This window comes from Colletotrichum spaethianum (genome assembly GCF_022836535.1).
Source record: "Colletotrichum spaethianum MAFF 239500 DNA, contig01, whole genome shotgun sequence".
Classification (NCBI taxonomy): Eukaryota; Fungi; Ascomycota; class Sordariomycetes; order Glomerellales; family Glomerellaceae; genus Colletotrichum; species Colletotrichum spaethianum.
In genome coordinates this window covers 2885626-2904586 of record NW_026054771.1, presented here as the reverse complement: position 1 = coordinate 2904586, position 18961 = coordinate 2885626, and the positions used below count along the sequence as shown (strand labels likewise).

At 51.5% G+C, this 18961-nt stretch overlaps 6 protein-coding genes across 6 annotated transcripts; 5 read left to right on the top strand and 1 right to left on the bottom strand.

The window, feature by feature from the left end:
* Positions 1-2582: 2582 nt before the first annotated feature.
* On the top strand, positions 2583-3243 carry ColSpa_00788 (uncharacterized protein; the record flags this gene model as incomplete). Its single annotated transcript, XM_049267000.1, has 3 exons — positions 2583-2858; positions 2913-3064; positions 3120-3243. 3 exons carry the CDS (start codon positions 2583-2585, stop codon positions 3241-3243), a joined length of 552 nt encoding a protein of 183 aa, XP_049122957.1.
* A 2489-nt stretch (positions 3244-5732) lies between these two features.
* Positions 5733-7427, top strand: ColSpa_00787 (berberine bridge enzyme-like 26; the record flags this gene model as incomplete). The annotated part of the gene is made up of 1 exon (XM_049266999.1): positions 5733-7427. One exon carries the CDS (start codon positions 5733-5735, stop codon positions 7425-7427), a length of 1695 nt encoding a protein of 564 aa, XP_049122956.1.
* Positions 7428-8694: 1267 nt separating this feature from the next.
* Positions 8695-9630, bottom strand: ColSpa_00786 (nicotinamide/nicotinic acid mononucleotide adenylyltransferase 2; the record flags this gene model as incomplete). The annotated part of the gene is made up of 2 exons (XM_049266998.1): positions 8695-8796; positions 8938-9630. The coding sequence occupies 2 exons, from the start codon at positions 9628-9630 to the stop codon at positions 8695-8697; spliced, it is 795 nt and encodes a 264-aa protein (XP_049122955.1).
* A 3578-nt stretch (positions 9631-13208) lies between these two features.
* On the top strand, positions 13209-14808 carry ColSpa_00785 (putative pectate lyase C; the record flags this gene model as incomplete). Its single annotated transcript, XM_049266997.1, has 4 exons — positions 13209-13288; positions 13389-13583; positions 13604-13748; positions 13837-14808. The coding sequence occupies 4 exons, from the start codon at positions 13209-13211 to the stop codon at positions 14806-14808; spliced, it is 1392 nt and encodes a 463-aa protein (XP_049122954.1).
* Positions 14809-16359: 1551 nt separating this feature from the next.
* On the top strand, positions 16360-17064 carry ColSpa_00784 (FAD-binding monooxygenase ausC; the record flags this gene model as incomplete). The annotated part of the gene is made up of 1 exon (XM_049266996.1): positions 16360-17064. One exon carries the CDS (start codon positions 16360-16362, stop codon positions 17062-17064), a length of 705 nt encoding a protein of 234 aa, XP_049122953.1.
* A 27-nt stretch (positions 17065-17091) lies between these two features.
* On the top strand, positions 17092-18252 carry ColSpa_00783 (FAD-binding monooxygenase ausC; the record flags this gene model as incomplete). Its single annotated transcript, XM_049266995.1, has 2 exons — positions 17092-17546; positions 17652-18252. 2 exons carry the CDS (start codon positions 17092-17094, stop codon positions 18250-18252), a joined length of 1056 nt encoding a protein of 351 aa, XP_049122952.1.
* Positions 18253-18961: the final 709 nt, after the last annotated feature.

Below are 18961 nucleotides of genomic sequence, written 5' to 3'. Positions count from 1 at the left end.
CGATAAGGCTGAGGCGGTCTCTTAGTTTCTGGCTGAGCGCATTATGGATAGGATGTTTGCACGGAGGATCCTTGCAGTCAACTGCTTTCATGACGATAGCGATAACGACGCCGAGGTGGCCTCTTGGGAGGAATCGTTCGGCAAGGAAAAGCTGCTCGACTCAGCTAAGAGGAACTCTGATGCTAATGAGAGCTGTTCAGGAGGCTATCTTGAAATCGACTGGCAACCTCGCAAGCAGCAGTTATTTGCCCTTGTCTATCATCCAGATTATGCCCCTCCTGAGAGACCTCGCATAAGTTTTGAAAGTCTTCCGTTTAAGGATTTCGGAGATAGCCTTTATCATATGGCGCGGCCAGCTATGCCTTTCTACATTCATTTTGTACCCGATGATGTACTTAATCGACAGCTAGAGGAGGCTAGAAAGGCTTGATTATGGTGCTCCTAATGTATGACTACTTTCGTATCCTACAAAAGGGAAGAAGACTAGTGTATGAAAAAACGCACAGTTGCATGCGATCCAGAACCATAAGACCCCATGCAAATTTCGCTTCCCACTAACGTGCTCAGATGGCATGTAGCGCCGTTAGTGCCAAAGTCGATATGACAGCATTGTCAACAGTTGTCCAGAGTCTCCTTTTAGTGCTTTGAGTATGGTGACTAACAGGCGTCAGGATATGTACCCCTGGGCGTCGCCATCAAGCGGAGCTTGCCACTGGCAGAAACGTTGTAGTAGAAGATCGATCTCATCAACGGCTAAACAGGATCTACCGACATCATTCTGGAAGATTCCAAACTAACATCTGTTGTAAGAAAGTTAGCCACCTAACCGTCTGCGTCGAGAATTTGTGGATGAAGCCCAATTTAGCAAGTGTGTAAGGTCGGCACAGGCTTAGCTGGGAATTGTGGCGGTGATCTAGAGCTTGTAAAAGAATTGCGGTCAGACATTGAGCAATCGCGAACTTAGGCCTCGTATTAAATAGACGCTGACCCTTGTCTCTTTGATTCTCACCGTGCCCTTAGTTGAAAGGGCCCCGCAAGTTGAAACAGCTATTTGCACTAAACTTTAAGACTCTGTGGCCGGCCGCTACGTTAGGTTGCCCCATGTTGTCTTTGACGAGACCGTATTTGGCTGATCATTTATGTATTATTCTTTTAATGTTAAAAATATTTCCCCTTGAATATAGGGGGCCATTAGCGTATGAAATGATACATACTCTAAGGCCGAGCTGGGCCTACACCCTGAATAAATAGCCAGATAGATACTTACTTGGAAACCTGGTAGTACATTTGAGATGCTCTTTTAGGAGCTGTCGGGCCGGTTGACCCAGACAAGCATCCATAGTAAGTGGCCTTAGCCGTATTGTTGAACAACATTGGTGCTCACATGGCCATATTTATGGGCCATGTTTCCAAGACTATTACTGATAGGTTATACAAATAGGTCACCGGGGTATACTCTGTCGTGCTGACATAGTGGGGAACCGAACTACACAGACGGTGAGAAGTCTGCACTAAAATATGACTGCAGCTCCGAAAACACCTCCCCCCATGACCAGGCGTTGACCTGGTCAAATGAAAAAAAGAAGAAAAAAAACGGCTAAAAGCTTGATTATTGAGATCATTGACTGGCAGGATGATGTTATGTATGACTAGAAGCACCCGCAAAGCTTCAAAAAACCACTGAACATGACTAGTAAGTATATTGCAATAGTGAGCTTCTATCGACATGAACGGATGCCTAGCCGGTATACGAAGTTGGAAACTATTCATTGCCTAGTCCGTCTGGAACTGAATCCCGGGACCAGCAAATGAAGCCCTGCATAGCCGTCAGTTGCAGGAATGAGGCTTTGAGTCTCGCTACATGTTCGTGCAGATCTTTGACGACCTTATTGGTCAATTCATCCCTGTTGCGCGATAAGTGACGGACTCTCCCGCAGTGGCGCTCTTGGCATACATACCAGACTTCCCTTCCCTTCCCTCGTACCTTGATAGTAAGCTATAAGAGGAAGAAAGTGCCTTCAGGTTACAGCTTCTGTCATTCCCTGGCAGAGTGGCCGCCGGAATCCTCACCACCGCTGGATCCGGAATCTTTGCCAGAGCCTTCACCGACGGAGCTTTTTCCAAAACACTTAAGCGAAGGTATTCACTACTGCATTCAATGGGGCTCAGTTAAGCCAGAGCGTTCACTTTTCGAGCTTAGCGAGGTTAGGACAGTCAGGTGTAAGCTGACATCCTCCACTTATTTGTGGCTACTCCCGATCATCCTGGAACTTTGGTTTAAATGCTCACTTTTACTCCACACTTTGGTCCGTACAGATGTTTTGCTTCGTCTGTGTTATAGGACTACAATTTGATATCCGTAGCTCTAGGCAGCTGCCGCTCCAAATTTCCTTACGCCTCTGATCCTTCTGACCCTTTTGCATCCTCCTGACCCCTCTTGCACTTTAGGATGTTTGGGTCTCTGTAGAGGAATATAAAATGACGGTCCGAGGACTCGAATTTTATCTCTCTCTCTCTCTCTTGGTTCCACATCAGAAAGCCTGAGACAATCGAAGTAACAGACTCCTCTGCTTTCATTCATAATGGTCAACTTTGCTCTTTCCGCTCTAGTTGCTGTGGCTCTGGCCCAGCTCACTGGAGCCACCCCAGTTTCCACCCAGTCCGACGCTATCGAGATATTCTCCTTCTCTAAATGGGTTGACGGCATTATCGCCAACCCTAGCGGAGACAATTTAACTCCCGAGGAGGCTGTTGAAGCCTGGCACGCGTCTCTTAACGAAACGAGCGCGGCACCAACCGGAGAAAACCTTCTTCAGAAACGCTACACTTGTAATACTATTCCCGATACTGAGGCTTACGTACGTTTACAACATTTTCCGAGCAAAATGCATCATTCTAAATCCGCTAAATAGGTCCCTGATGCTGTGGCCTGTATCAACGACCTCGCTCGTAAGGGTAGCCAGGAGTGCAGAGTCGACGCCGTCAGCATATTTTGCGTCATTGGTCGCGCCCAAATCACCGGAGTTAAGGGTGGCACCAACAACCAGTATACTTCTTCGACTTGGTAAGATACCCTCGTTGCGTTGGCCACAGACTGATTGCTAATACCATATGTCCAGCAACGACGTCGCACGGGGTGCTGGTTACGTGATGGACCATTGCACTCGCGCGGATAACACAGTTCAGGGTGCAGAATTCGCCTACGGTAACGGCAACCTGCTTGTCTGGATCCGCCGTCCCTAGCCTAGTTTGAGGGTTCATTCACTATAAGCTTTAGATATTTCAGTTTCTACAATGTCATAGTTTACGGGAGCTGACTGGTATTCGCAACGGACTGACACTCGTTCCACATTTGAGGTGAAAATATCATTCGTGTTACTTTTACCAGAGATTAGGCCTTAATCCTCTTTCTCTTATAGAAAAGCTTGCTGATATGTCCTAATTCGCTTTAAAACCTTGACACATGTAATCTAGAGACGTTGAGTCAAAACTTTCTTCACATTAATCCTCGTCGGCTTTGCGCAAAGGCTTGTATCATAATTCTTGAAAGCTTGTGTCAAGAAGCTTTCGAGTCACCGCTCACACTCGGCAAAGGCACATCGTGCAGTTACCGTCCTAACCACAACTTATCAGTTGACAAAAAGTGCTAACAAGTATCTATTGCAGTCTGTGATAGGTGTCCACGACCGGCGGAGCCGTCCATTATTTGGGTCAGTCAGCCATCCGAAGGCAGTATTCAGTCACGCGTTGAATAGCAAGGACCTCTGATGATGCGTTTAATGGAGGTGACATGCTATATTCGAAGACCAATTTCTCATCGCGTTTCAGCATCATCACAAATAGAAGAAGCTAGGAAATACAAGCATGCGTGGCTATGCCTGGGTCGCCAGCAGCTGCCTACTTCCTTTCTCGCTCCGCTCATGTCACATCTCATCTCAACCAGATGCCACCGACAGGTCGGATTCCACTCTACAAATGAAACCGATGAATGAAATATCTAGGCTGCATGGAAATCTACATATGATGTAGTACTTGCAAGGCTCACATCGAAGTCGGAGACTGCAGAGGCCCGATTCAGGTGTCAGTTGTCAGCTGTCAGCAACCGACAAACCTGACACGTCATGCGGACAGGCACCATCATCGGATGCAAAAGCTGAAATTTATGTGCAGCTGTTCGTACAAGGAAGCATAGAAACCTGTGAGAGCGCCATTTGTACCCATAACTGTTCGACTGTGCGTCTGGTCACTGACCGATCTTCTGCGTAATCTCTTCCACACTAGATGAATGGAAGTCCATTCTTAATTGCTCCGAGTCATGACATCCTAGCGCACTTAACAAATCTTTTACCCAGTCAGTAGTCTATCATCTTGATACCATGTGATAATAATAGCAAGCATGTTGATGTCACAAGCAATCCTTGGACACAAAGCTCGTATCATGTCCTATTGGCTATCACCCCGCTCCATGTAAGTCAGCTTGTTCTGCTTATGGCAAGGCATATTCCGGCTGATCGCGGCATATACGGTGTGAGACCTGAGTATACATAGCCCTTGACATATTTGTTGAGTTTGTGTACAAATGAACTAATTCTGGCTCTTTTTTGTGCACAGTCGAGGCTTCAATCATTGGTTGATTTTATCCAAATGGCTCATAAACTTGTAATAAATGTCAAGCAGCTCCTATGGTGTCAGGTAAGCAGATGCCGTTTGCCCATGTCTCGGCAAGTGCAGCCGAAAGAGCTACGGGGCGACTGCAAATGCGTATTTTTCTCAGGTCAGCCCCTGGAAGTTGACTTAGACACTGCGCTAGCCACGCTTTTAGGGTCGGCTCGACCCGCTGCCGAACTCGATCTAGTAAAGAGGTTCCCCTCTCCTTAGAAATCCTCCCTACACAATAAGGTACAAGAATTGAGGACTTTCATGATGACTGGGATTCAAGCGACAGCTTTCCATCCAGTCAACTTAAATGCGGGCGGAAAGTCAAATATTTTTCCTTTGAAAATTTGCAAATGACAAACAAACTGCGCCTGAACTATGCTTCTGCCATTTCGTCAAATTCCAAATGGCCGAGGTAGTGTAAAACGCTTACGCGTGTCTTGTCTTGTCTTGGCCGTTGGGGGCATGACAGGCAGCCGTTTGCGACAACGTATGTCCACGGCAGGGTTGTTGAGAGCAACGAACTAATCCGCATCCGTTAAATTCGATTATAATCCCAAAGTGCCTGAGCCATTTGCTGTCGTGTCTTCCCCTCAGACTTTTCAGCTTGGCTAATTTGTCTTACTGAAGCATCAGCTTCCAAGCCTCGGTGAGCAAAGTGTATGTCGATCCTGCAGCCTCGATGTTTTGAAGCATGTGATGGTTGAAAAGAGCGTAGCGACAAGTTGAAATGGTACGAGTAGCTGATGCGTTCAGCAGCACCTATCAGCATGCTGTGAGACACGAGGCTGACTTGAAATCCTCTGCTACGGAGAAGGGATGCTCACTATCACGCGCCTACCATCACATTTCCGACGGGGCCGATTAGTAGCACTCTTCAATACAGTAAGCTTTCAGCTTGTGGTGCCAAAAATCTGCTGGCTAAAAGTGTCCGAGACGGCTGGTACTGTCAACTTAAGTCATTGAGCGTAGACCGGTTGTGCTTAAAAGCCTAGGATCACCTACCTCAAGTTTTCATCTAGTCATCAATCAACCAGTTCATCATCTCGACTTATTTACTTAAAACATCTGCAATCATGGTTCGAATTCAGGGTTTCGAGGGCTTGCAATATTCTCGGGATGGTAATGAGTTTGAACAGCGAGACTACGCTTTCTTCAACCAGCAGTATGCCAGCTCAACTTACCAGAGTGAGCGAGGTATGAACCCGGATCTAATTGTCCGGCCCAAACATGACAACGATGTGATCAAGGCAGTCAACTTTGCCCGAACGAACAACATCTCTATCGCTGTCAAGAGCGGTGGTCACCAGTACAGTGGCGCATCGTCCACCACCGGCAAGAATATCCAGATCGACTTGTCCAATACTTACAAAGACCTCATGGTCATTCAACCAGCAAAACCAATTGCCGATGATAGAGCGCTGGTATACGTTGGTGTTAGCATCCGTAACATGGAGCTGAACGCTTATCTCAAACACAACAGGCTCTTCGTCCCCCACGGCCAATGTGCCTACGTGGGCATTGGAGGACATGGCCAAACGGGAGGTTACGGCCAGCTTGCCCGAAGCTTTGGACTCTTCGGCGATCACATCAGGACTATTACCATGGTCTGTCACGACGGTGACATCCGAGACATCAGCAAGGCAAGCGACCCGGAGCTCTTCTGGGCCATTCTTGGCGGCAGCCCTGGAAACTTTGGCATCATTACCCACTACATCATTGAGGTATACAAGTCTCAGAGCTACATAACCGACGTTCCCGGCATCAACAACTCCAAAAATCCACAGGGTATCAAAGCTCTGTGGCTGTACAACAAGGAGTTGCTCGACAAGCTGCTCACCGTTGTCGCTGAGATGGCCGACGACCGCACCGTCCCGCGCGGCTTTGATCTCTGTGTTAGTGTTCTCAGTCAAGACTTCCCCATTGCGACCATTTTCAAGGAGCTGCAGGACGGCAAAGAATGGAGCAAGATGCAAGAGGAAATCAACCGTCAGATTGGAGAGGACATCGCAAACTTTCTCGAGGGCAAATTCCCCGCTGCCATAATACTTTATGCGCAATGGTGTCCGACCAGCAAGACCGACAGATACGATGCCAGCGTTGACGCTTGGTTCGGCAAGTTCCGAAACCTCAAAGGTTTCGCCCTTCAATACAAGAAGCTTGACATGGAGATGGCCGACATGACTGGTCAGTGGATCTTCCCAAAGGAACGAGAGTTCGACCTCCCCTACGAGAAACGGGCGTACGCGACCAACTCGACAAGTCTTGTCAAAGACGGCTGGGTGGAGACCGTCGTTGATCGTATCGATCTCATCTACAACCCGAAGTCAGCCATGGAGGGCCAGGAAGGCGACAAGAAGTTTGAGCTCTACCAGAGATGCAAGCTTGCGGTGCAGATTCAGTGTTTCGGGGGAGACCATTCGCTCTTTAATCTCAACAAGGACAATGGCACGTCTTTCAGCTGGAGAGACAGTACTGTCGTCCAGGTCCTCGACTGTTTCCACAAGGAAGACGACGAATCCAGGCAGATCGCCCAGGCGTGGCAGGCCAAGAACGATTCCATTATGAATGGGCCTACCAGTTCTTTCAGCAAGAAGGACAAGCGACTTCTGTGGGGCTCTTACGGGGAATGGAACTTGGGTGACAAGAAGGTTTGGCAGTATTACTATGAGGACGAAGAGAAGTACAAGAGAATCGGCAGGGCGAGGGCCAAGGCTGATCCCAACGGCACATTCACGGCGAACCCGTTTGCTGTTACGGCGGCCAACTAGTTGTCGTTCGAGATTCCTTAGCTGGCTTCTTTATGAATAGCCTACTAAACCTTGATAATTGTTATAAAACAAAGCTGTTGTCGTATTTTGTACACCTCAGCTGTTACTCACAAAAGAATTGTTCTCCTTATGTTAGTAGCCTAAACAAGAGTGGCACTGACCCTCAATAACTCCTTGACGATCTCAAATTTCTTCGCGGTGGAGACCTCGATTAGCCCGAAGCCCGAAGCCTCCTGCTGAGAGCGAAACGATAGGCGTGACGCCACTTCGAATACTCGAGTATTATACCATGGTTTCACATCATGATGAATCTAATAAGCCGGTAACTGTAAAACACACAGCAATCTTCAAAAATAAGATTATCGGATGCAGACCATCCCAAAAAGATAACGATGACGCAGATCGATTGGCACTGTGAGATCTTGGTATGGGACACTTACCAATTGCTCTTATTTGACAGGGGCAAGAGCCGGTATGCATTTATTGTTCAATACAAGCAAGAGGGTGAAGCAGACTTCATTTTGTAGAGGAGAGTAGTTGGGTGTCCAGGCAAGGAGCTATAATGAGAATCAACCCAATAGGAGGGAACGGAAACCCATCTCTTAAGGTGTCATGGGAATCGGAGTCAAGCTTTTGGGACAAGGGCATACGTGACGACTTCGTAACTGGTATTCAGAATATGTAGACCGAGTGAAGTATGACATTTGGCAGATTCAACCACTAACATCCCCAATATACCTTGCCACCCTGCTTTTGCGAGTACATCTGCTGGTTCTCGTTCCACATCCATAACAAAGGTGGAATCTGAGACCCACGCAGCAACCCAAAGAAAAAGGACCCTCACTACCAACCAAGCTGCGTTGATGGAGTGTCCCGCCTGCCCACGGTCATGCTCCTTTACCCATGATTCATGACGCCTATGCATGATAAAGATGTCCGCGAGGGACAAGTAATGCCTGGACATACCACAGACACTAGCCGGTCTTGAGGGGACTCCTGATTGAAGCCTGGGACAAGGTCCCGGAGTTGGAAAGATAGATATATATGTCTCATGGGGAAATTGCCCGCCCGATGCACCTAATTAAACCCAGAAAATAATGGAAAAAAAGAAAAGACCTTGTGCCGTCGTCTCGTAAAACCCAAACGCTAATATCCACGCCAGTTGTTCCCCTTCTTTCTGCTTCTTGAGATGTCTCTCTCTGTCTCTGTCTCTGTCTCGTCTTTTTTTCTACAAGTCGTTTGACATGGGAACTCGTGCAGATGGCCCCTATTGCACTTCCTTCTCCTTGCCCTTCTCATTTGTCGCGGTGTCGTCTTCGTGATACAGACCGTGCTCGTCAATGTACTTGATGACCTCGGCAGGGATGAGCTGTGTCTTGTTAGCAATTGGCTCACCGAGAAGCAGCAGCGTGATGAAAACAATTGATAAAGAACCGCTAAAACAGCACACCAGAGGAAGTGTCGGGAAGGGGAAGAACGGTATGTATAAGCAGTGGAAGGGAAGACTCACGTAGTCAATGCTCATATTCCTCCTCAACAACAAGCGGATCTTGGTGCTCGACACATCGTTGGGGACGACTTGCGGGATGTAGTAAATCTGGTCCTCGTACTCCTTGAGATTGCCGAGGGCCTCGTCAATGTTGACGCCGGCCCTCTCCAGCACAAATGCACCAAAGTCGCCAAGGATGTGGCGCAAATCGGAAGGCGACCAGACGCCTGGCTGGCTCATGGTGTTGATCAGATCCGCACCGGCGAGCACGGCAATCTTGACGCGCTTGCCGTTACAGCCGCCGCGCTTGACGTTGATCTCGTACTCGAAATGGTCGAGCACGACGGCGGTGGGCACGTAGGCGGTCTGCTCCGCCTCCCAGGGGTCGACCATGAGGAAGCGCGAGGTCTGCTCGGCAGCGATCTCGCACATGCGTCGACGGTGGCAGGCGGGCGCCAGGCCACGCTTCTTGTAGGCATCAGAGACGGGGGACAGGTAGGAGCCAATGAGCTCAAAGTTTGTGTTGTAGCGGACGTAGTCGGCAGCCATGACGGCCATGCGCAGGTGAAGAAAGGTGATGGGGCTGTAGGAACCCGGGGCGACGAGGACGAGGGGCTCGCGGTCGGGTTCGGACTGCTGCAGGCGGAGGCGGTGGTCCGGGAAGTTGTAGCCAGGAGGCGTCATGGCCTCGATGGTCTCGGGGGTGGCCACCATCGTGATGTTGTTTCGGGGGGCGGGGGTGGTGGTGGTGAGGTTGCGCGGCGTGCTGAGACGCCGGAGGGGAGGGGTCGGGGAGCGGTACGCTTGCGACGACAGAAGCCGGAACGATCCAGCTCGCATCAACTGTCTGCCGCTGCTTCAGTACTATTGAGTATCCCTTGACAGAATACCGGCGAGAGCGAGAGGTGATCGATTGCGGAGCTAATGGGGTTTAGGTCGACGGTGGGAGGTGGTGGTGGATGCTCCGTCAAGTTTCCTTGGAGGGGAAGAGTAAGTGTGAGGTGGTTCGTCTCGGGGACACGGCTATCGGTCGGTCGGTGCCTAGGCACACAAGGCAGCGGGCGGCGGAGGGAACGGGGAAAGACGGGGACTACTGTCTGTATTGTGCTGCTCTGTGTGAAAGACGAGGTAAGATCCGTCAGCCTTGCGCCATGTACGTCATGTGAGAAGCATCCAAATGAAATAAATCAAAGCGAGGGACGACGGTTCTTGGTAAGATGTACCTTTTTTCCCCTTTGAGGTTTCGGGGACAGCTGCGATGGTGCGATGGTGCGTTGGTCGGCTATTTTTCTTCTTGGGACGACACGACAAAAAAAGTAGTGTTTCTGGTTGTTTGTTGGAGGGTGTGGTTACGGGAAAGTCTGGATCTCAGTTTGGCGGATTGCGTGACTAATGTTAGGGATGACACCGAGACTTTTTAGGGGGGTAAAATATCTCTTTTGGTCCAAGCTAGTTCCTGCCGGTCGACCAGTGGCCAGTGAATGGTTGAGTTGAGAGCAAGAGAGGGGAAGGGAGCATGTGTGTGAGGGGTGGATCTGACGGGCGGCGCTGCGTTGCGTTGCGTTGTTGCGGCGCTTTGTGCCGCACGTCGTTTTGGCGCGCAGGCTGCTGCTTCGCATCGAGGGGTCGGTGGGGTTGAGGGAGGGGTTTAGTCAGCGGGATCCCGCAGCAGTGCAGGACGTGATTGGACAACATGGAGTATCGGTGCATCGGAGAAAAACCGGGTCAATGGCGGAATTGCAGTTCCAGACACGGCGGCATCTCCGATCTCCGTCTTCGGTGCGCCATCTCAGGTATGTCTCTAATGCCTGGCCTGAGAAACTCGCTTAAGAATCTGCGCCGGCGCTGTCAATCCTCGCGAGCTTTTGATGCCCTCAATACTCGTCCCGTTGTCCAAAGTTGGGGGCTGGCAGTGCATATGATGTCGCAAGTGCCGAGGCGGGTGAGGGGGTTTGGACTGGTGGCCGGCAATCGCCGATGACACCGGATGACGCGTGCGGCATGTTGCGCCGATTTTCCCTTCCCTTAACACCGAGAGCCCCCAGAGCCTGGGTAGAGTTGCGCCCGTCGTGACGAGCAAAACCATCAAACGGCGGGATGCATCACCTAATTGCTCAGCTTGCGCTAACGCTGGACTTCACCAACACAACCAGGCTTAAGCGACAAGTTACACCGCATTGATCCTTCAGCGGCTACGAGTCACGTCGAACACCAGTTCTTCAACTGTAAATTTTAGCAGTCCTCTTCCCGCCGTTCGATTCAGTCTGGTCTCTTTGTGTTTCAAACCCCCCCAAAGTTTGCCGAAACCCTCAACGCATTGCTGCTGGGTTCGGCTCTGTTCCTGAGGAGGACGCGGCGCAATGGCATACCTACTGAGACCCTTGGAAATTGACTTAGCGAGTTCTCCGGTAAAAACGATTCGTCATGGCGCACGTTTGACTTTCTAGACCTGTCTCACTCTAAGTTCGGTTCGTTGGGTTGGGGGAGGTGTGACATTCAGCAAGAGGCCTCTCTGCTCGACCACGTGATTCACTCAACAGCCTGCGACCCTGTTGTCCCCGAAAGCTTTCCATTCTCCCTCTTTGAACCGCAACCGCAACGTCCCCCCCCCCAAATGGCTCCGACATCGCCTTTCCCCCTCAGCGTTCTCTTGCGGAAGGAGAGCTCGTTAACGCCCCAATGCCCTGTGGCTCACTACCTGCTGCACCCTCGCCTGGATCAGAGCGGTCCCCAAGCTTCTCCCCCGGCACGAAGTGTCCAGCCGAAACACTCGGCGAAAAGAACAATTGCCGGCTTTTCGCCCAGCGGATGGTGGATGACAAACACTTCACCAACTGTTGTGTGCCTAGTTAGGCACGTCTTTCCCAGATGGCTGGCTGTGCAAGAGTTCAGCCACATAGAGCCAATGCACACCACCGCACCACTGCACCACTACACCACTCGTCATTGGCCACAGCATCTCAACTGAGATCGGATGGCAGGTCGACTTCGCCTCAACTCCCACGAGCGTGGGTAAGGTCTCGAGTCGCAGCTTTTTGAGTCTGCGCTGTCGTACATAGATCCGGTCATAAGATAACGGCCACTGACCGACGAGATGCTTCTTTGTAGGTGCAATGAGAAATTGACACCACATGGCTTCCGTAAACTGGATCGATGGACAAGTACTGGACGCGAATGCTATGTGATGCTGTTCCAAGCCGCCCATGCACGTACAGAGTTTGCATTTGATGTCGCGTCACAGGAATATACAAGACATACGAACTATGTGCCCAATATCGACAATGACGTCCGACAGGTGGGAAAGTAGTCGGCCGAGGATCGCAGAGTAGCATCCGTCAACAACCTTAGCACAGCTTAACAACAGCACCTTAACTGTCCGGAGCACTCCGTCGAGGAGCATTCCCTATTCGACCCTCGTCTAGTCAATGTGACCCTCGCATTTCGCATTGCGCAAGACTTCCCTGTTCGCGGCGGCACTGCAAACAAGTCTCCGGCCGCCATCATCAACATGAAAACCACAAAAAACCTCCGCCGCCGTTGCCCCGGCCCCGCCGGGCGCCCCTTCAATATCGCCCAAACGCGCACAAACGCCAGGGATTCCCCACACATCATGCCCCTTTTGGACAGCTCCTGAGCACGTCTCATCCCGGTGTGCTTGAACCAAGTCTGCCCATTCCCACCAATCGCCCTAGCATCTTTCCGACCTAAATGAATATGCCTCCCAAATCGGGAAGCTTGAAATATACATGCGCTTCACGGGTTCTGTATAGGAATGAATGATGGCGATCCCATCAAGGAGACGGAGAAAATAGGCTGATGAAGCTCACTCAAGCTGGGTGACTCAACAAAGCACCCGGCCAAATATGCCCAAACGAGCATGTCCCCGATCCCAGCGGCGACAAACCTCCATCCCCATGTAGCTGTGCCGGGCTGACCCCTTCCAAATCCCCTTTCTGTAGGGGCTTGATGGAAAGCAGTCACGGTCCCCTGAACCACACACCACACCACCCATCCCGGTGGATCATCACCGCGAAAAGGCGGCCAGTGTAGAGCCCGTCGCATCAGCGACGTGAGCATGGGAAAACGAAACATACAAAACTGGACCTGGGACCCCGTCTCCCTCCTCGTCCCCCTTTTCCCGCGGTTCTGGGATCTTTGCCTTCTGTTACGCGTGCCGTTCCGTCCCCTTGCCTATTCGAGGTGATCTTCGTTACCTTGAGGCATCAAGCTTCTTTTCACACCTTACAACCCTTGGTTTCAAACTGTCTGGTACATTCGTTTCGTTTCCCATCATGAAGGCTTCCGCGACTCTCCTGGCCGCTGCCGCCCTCTTTTACCAGGGCGCTGCGGCTCTGCCCTGCAAGGACCCTTCGTACGTACTTCTCGTCTGATCCTTCTAAACACTCAACAGTTTGGGAAATCCATTGTTCCAAATCATTCCCTAGAAATGGACTGACAAAACAAACAAACAGGGCGTCCTGTGGTGCTGTCGGCTGGACCGGCGCCACCCCGGTTAAGCTCGCCGCCCGCGCCGACGCCGCCCCCTCCGCCTTCCCCGGTGCCGAGGGTTTCGGCCGCAACGCCGTTGGCGGCCGGACTGGTAAGGTCTACAAGGTTACCAACCTCAAGTCAGTACTCAAGCCGTCACCTACCGTTGCTGTGTCCTTGTACTAAGATTTTGTTCCAGCGACTCCGGCACAGGTTCCCTCCGTGACGCCGTCTCCCAGGCAAACCGCATCGTGGTTTTTGACGTCGGCGGCGTCATCAAGATCAGCTCTCGCATCGTAGTTTCCAAGAACATCTACATTGCCGGCCAGACCGCACCTGGAGGTGTAAGTCAACCCCCGTTCGCCCTGGAAAACACCAAACCCCATCCCACTCTTCCCCCTTCACGTCTAGTAACACTGACACCTACGACAGGGCATCACTGTCTATGGCAACGGCTTCTCCTGGTCCAATGCTAACGACGCCATCGTCCGTCATATCCGCATCCGCATGGGCAAGTCCGGTGACAGCGGCAAGGACGCCATCACCATCGCCGACGGCAAAAACCTCATCTTCGACCACGTCTCTGTCTCCTGGGGCCGCGACGAGACTTTTTCCATCTCGGGTGACGTTACCAACGTCACCATTGCCGATTCCATCATCGCCCAGGGCCTCGAGACCCACTCTTGCGGTGGCCTTATGCAAACCGACGGCGGCGTCTCCCTCTTCCGCAACCTCTACATTGACAATAAGACGCGCAACCCCAAGGTCAAGGGTGTCAACGACTTTCAGAATAACGTTGTCTATAATTGGGGTGGAGGAGGAGGCTATATCGCGGGCGATTCCGACGGCTCAAGCTACGCCAACATCATCAACAACTACTTCATTTCCGGGCCCTCCACCTCCGTTACGGCCTTCACGCGCGGCAACGCAAACTTCCGCGGCTACGTCAAGGACAACTTCTACGACTCGAATCGTGATGGATCCCTCAATGGCGCTGCTCTCTGCGTCTCCACCACGTGTTACTCCAACATGGCCATCCAGGCCACCGCCTTCGCCTACCCGGCGCCCGCGAAGCTCCTCACCCCAGCCGCCGCCGTGGCCCACGTCTCCTCCAAGGTCGGCGCCTCCATTGTCCGCGACGCTGTCGATACCGCCCTTGTCAAGGAGCTCGAGTCCTATGGCAAGTCCGGTAAGCTCATCTCCGACGAGGCTTCCATGGGCGGCGCCGGCACCATTGCGGCCGGCACGCCCAAGAAGGACACGGACGGCGACGGCATCCCTGATGACTGGGAGACGGCCAACGGCCTCAACCCCAACGACGCGTCGGACGGTATGAAGATTGGCGCTGGCGGGTACGCGAACCTCGAAATCTACGTAAACTCGCTGGCCCCGGCTGTCTACTAGACGTGGCTGGCGGTATTTTGTAGCGGTGTTGGAACCATGCATCGATTTGTAGTCCACCCAAAGGAGTGGAAGTTAAAAGGGCCGCATGTTGATGGCGGACCCCTGGCTTGACATGGCACGCACTCTCATTTTTTCTTGTGTATACTGCCCATCGTTGATCTTTCGACGAGGTACATATTATAGTCTTCTATCAAACGGAAATATAAGTTAATTGTTCTTTACACATGGTGCTCTCTGAAATTCTTAAGCACTTGCCTGCCAATCTCTCCAATGAATAGGGTGACAGTATCAATTCAACGACCTCATCTGGTCACGTATATTAACGCCGTCTATGCTTTGTTTACTCTCACTGATCGGTATAGGCACAAGCACCTTTTTTCGGACGTTAAGCGGAAGGCTTCTTATCGGGCAGCCCGCTTTCCAGAAGAATCTCCGGGCAGTCAGCGCCGGCTACACGTAAAATTGTTTTCCATAGTCATGTCACAGGCCAGAGTGCGCGGATATCTATAGAAACGTAGTTATCATGTTATGCCTCGTCATCCAATATAGTAAGACAGTAAAGAATACCCTAAGAGATCACCCGCTCTCAGCCTCCTTTTCGGCAACTCCTTCCGCAAGCCGCCAAAAGGTCCTACCTACTGTGAGACAAGCACAAAAGTCTCAACAGAGTCTCCAGTCTTCCTGTTTGGCGACTGAGATTGAACAGCAGGACAGGTTGACCGGAGTTTGGGACTTCGCAGGTGTGATCTACGAGGGTTGTTGTGGAGAATCCTCCTTGACGGGCTGACTGCCCCAGAGGAAGCAGAAAGCGGTAAGAATATTCTACGAAAAGATAAAGTGCCATGGCAATCGAAATTGTACAAACGATGGCGGCCAAAAAGTCTCAGAAATATTCCATATGAAAAGGGTGAGTGCTTGAAAGAAAAGTATAAACGTCAGAGCTTGGCCAACACGGCTTATAGCCAACTTTAGTAAAGGCTGCCAGCTGCAGTACGGCAAGGCCCATATATCCGCTCCGATAACCAAATTGGCGGCGTAATGAATTGCGGTTGACTTGTTATTGCCGAGGGGCCGTCTTGGTACTCTCGATGTTGGAAACCTGGTTACGCTACTACGCATTGGTCCGAGACTCCGGTTGAAAACTCTGGTTGAGAACCCCGGTTGGGAACGTCAGTTGAACATGCGGCCCGACGCTGTCGGCATATTCTGACCGACATTCCGTCTTCTCGCTCCACAACTTTTACCCAATGCTGCGCGTGAGTTGTAAATCCTTGTTGGAAACGTCAGTGGGCAGTGTAGCCCGATGCCGCCGGCCTAAGATGACCTGTGAGCCGTCCCGGTATCTTAGAGAGACGTAACCTCAACGTTACTGTAGTTGTACCGGGCATCCGCCCCGGTATCAAGTGAAGAGATAAGAGAATAAACTTATAATGAAGGAGATATCACATGCTCAAAGTAAGTCGTGAAAACTTACACATTGCATCGACCATTAAATATCACGAAGCTCACCTATTCCCTAATAATCCTCGCCTTAAACTCACAACTTTAAACATGTCTGCAGAAGAATTGTTCCAGAAGTATCAGCTAGAGCGTCAAAAGCGACTCCGGCCTGAAGGCGCAGGACAATATGCCGACTTTCGGGACCCTACTGTTGGCGACAAGCTAGGAAAAGACCCTTGGGTAAACAAAGAGGAGGTCCAGGCTCGCTACTCCCCTCTGAACGACAAGAGTTCGACAAAGTTTCTGATCATCGGCGCCGGCCACGCGGGACTTCTCCACGCTGTCCGCCTGATCGAGGCCGGCTTCAAAACCGAGGACATTGTTATTGTCGATACTGCTGGCTGCTTCGGCGGCACGTGGTACTGGAACCGCTACCCCGGTCTCATGTGCGATGTGGAAGGATACATCTACTTGCCGCTGCTAGAGGAGACCGGCTACGTCCCCAAGCACAAGTACTCGTACGGAGCCGAAATCCGCAGGCAATCCGAGCGGGTTGCTCAGCACTACGGGCTCCGGACCCAATTCTGCACCCGCGTCACCCACCATCAATGGAACGAAACAACGCGCCGGTGGACTATCAGCCTGGCCCAAGACCTGGGCCGGCCGAACGACCCTGTCCACTTCACAGTCGAAGCCCAATTCTTCATTACTGCTGCTGGTATCCTCAACATCCCGCATTATCCGAAACTCCCAGGCTTCGAGGATCTTGTGGCGAATAAGAAAGTGTTCCACTCCGCCCGTTGGGACTGGCAGTAAACCGGCGGTAGCCAGGCAGATCCAAATATGGTCAAACTCAGGGGGGAAATAGTCGGCATTATCGGCACAGGCGCAAATGCCATCCAGATTGTCCTGGACCTTGCAAAGTGGGCGGATCACCTCTACGTTTTCCAGCGTACCGCCACCTTTGCAGGACCGCGCAACCAGCGGGAAACGACGCCTGCGGAGTGGGAGAAGGTGGCCTACAAGAAAGGCTGGCAATACGAGAGACAGGACAACTTTCACCACTTCGTCACCAATGACCCGGTTTCCGAGAACATGGTGGACGATGGTTGGACCCACTCGGATTCCCATTCGATTGCCGGCTTCTTGGGAAGTGCTACGGCAACCATCACCCAAGACACAGTCCAGAGCCATATCAGCTCTCTGTATCATCTAGATGTTCCACGAGCCGAGCGTCTACGCGCCCATGTATCCAACGTCGTCAGTGACCCAGAAACTGCAAAGAAGTTACAGCCGTGGTATGGGGGCTGGTGCAAGAGGCCGGCCTTTAACGACGACTATTTGCCAGCCTTTAACCGATCAAACGTTACACTTGTCGATACTGACGGAAAAGGCGTCTAAAGTTTCGATGCATCAGGGGTGGTGGCAAACGGGACCTTGTACGAGCTGGATGTCCTGGTCCTGGCTACTGGCTTTTACACCCGTGTCAAGAACAGATCTCCCGATACCGGAACAGATGCTTCCATCGTCGGACGGGACGGGGTCCAGATTTCGGAAAAGTACTTTTCTCCAGACTATGGAACTCTGTATGGCGTCGCAACCAACGGATTTCCTAACCTCTTCTGGACTGGTGCTTCGGGCGGTGCTGGGATCTCATACAACTTGACCTCAGCATACGACGTATTCTCCAGACTGATTGCCTACGTGATCGCCGAAGCTTACAGGGGGACCGATAATGCCGAAACTATATCCATTGAGCCAACCAGAGACGCAGAGGCCCGCTACGGGGACGAAGTCCAGAAGCGTGCCTTGTGGTTCAGTGTCATGGCTACATGCACGCCCGGCTGGTTCAGCGGAGAAGGCGATGGGGCACTTGAGGTTAAGACTGCGGAGCAGAAGATTGCCCTCGCGCGTCGTGCACCATGGGGTGCAGGTCCACTTGATTACAAACGGAGGGTTTTAGAGTACATTTCCAAGGGCAGCCTGGATGGATTCGAGGTATGAAAGTGAAGGAGAAGCTCTAAGTTAGACCGAATTCAGTCAACATCTTGGTAAAGGACTTGACTAATAGAAATTCATTTGACAAACGTAAAGAGAATGGACATATTGTGAACGTTGCCAACGAAATCAGAATGCGGATGTCCGGATTCTCTTAGCAGTGTTTGCTGATGTCCTCGAACTAGGGCTGGCCGACCGTGAACTTTGCGAGTGTCTTCGCTCGGCAGTTTGATGTCCGGATGGCAGCGAGGTGTTTGTCGACCAGACGCACAGGGCACGTCCAAGAGATGCAATACGGGTTATGGTTCGCCAAGACAAGGGGGCTTGAGACTGGCAACAGGCAAACGATAGCGCCGCGCATCTTGTATGCTGGTTGGGTATCATGTGATAGAAAAGTTGTTTGCTTTGTCGCGCCGTTGGCCCCCATCTCATCTGCAGTCCAATGCATCCGAGTTGCAGTCCACTGTGGCAAGGTTGGGGAAAGGCAGGCAGCTTGCTCCCTTGTCTTAGCATGCCAGGTTACTGGCATCCGTATTGGCAATAAGAAGACTGTGATGGGCGTTCGATTACCATCGCCTAACATCATTACCGTGTGAAGGCTCTTGAGCTTCCCATGGCTAAAGCTGCAGCTGCGGCACAGGCGACTAGACAATGCAAGCCAGCCAAAAGAATGCATGCAGCCCTGCGTGCAACGCCATGGGCAAGGGTGTCCATA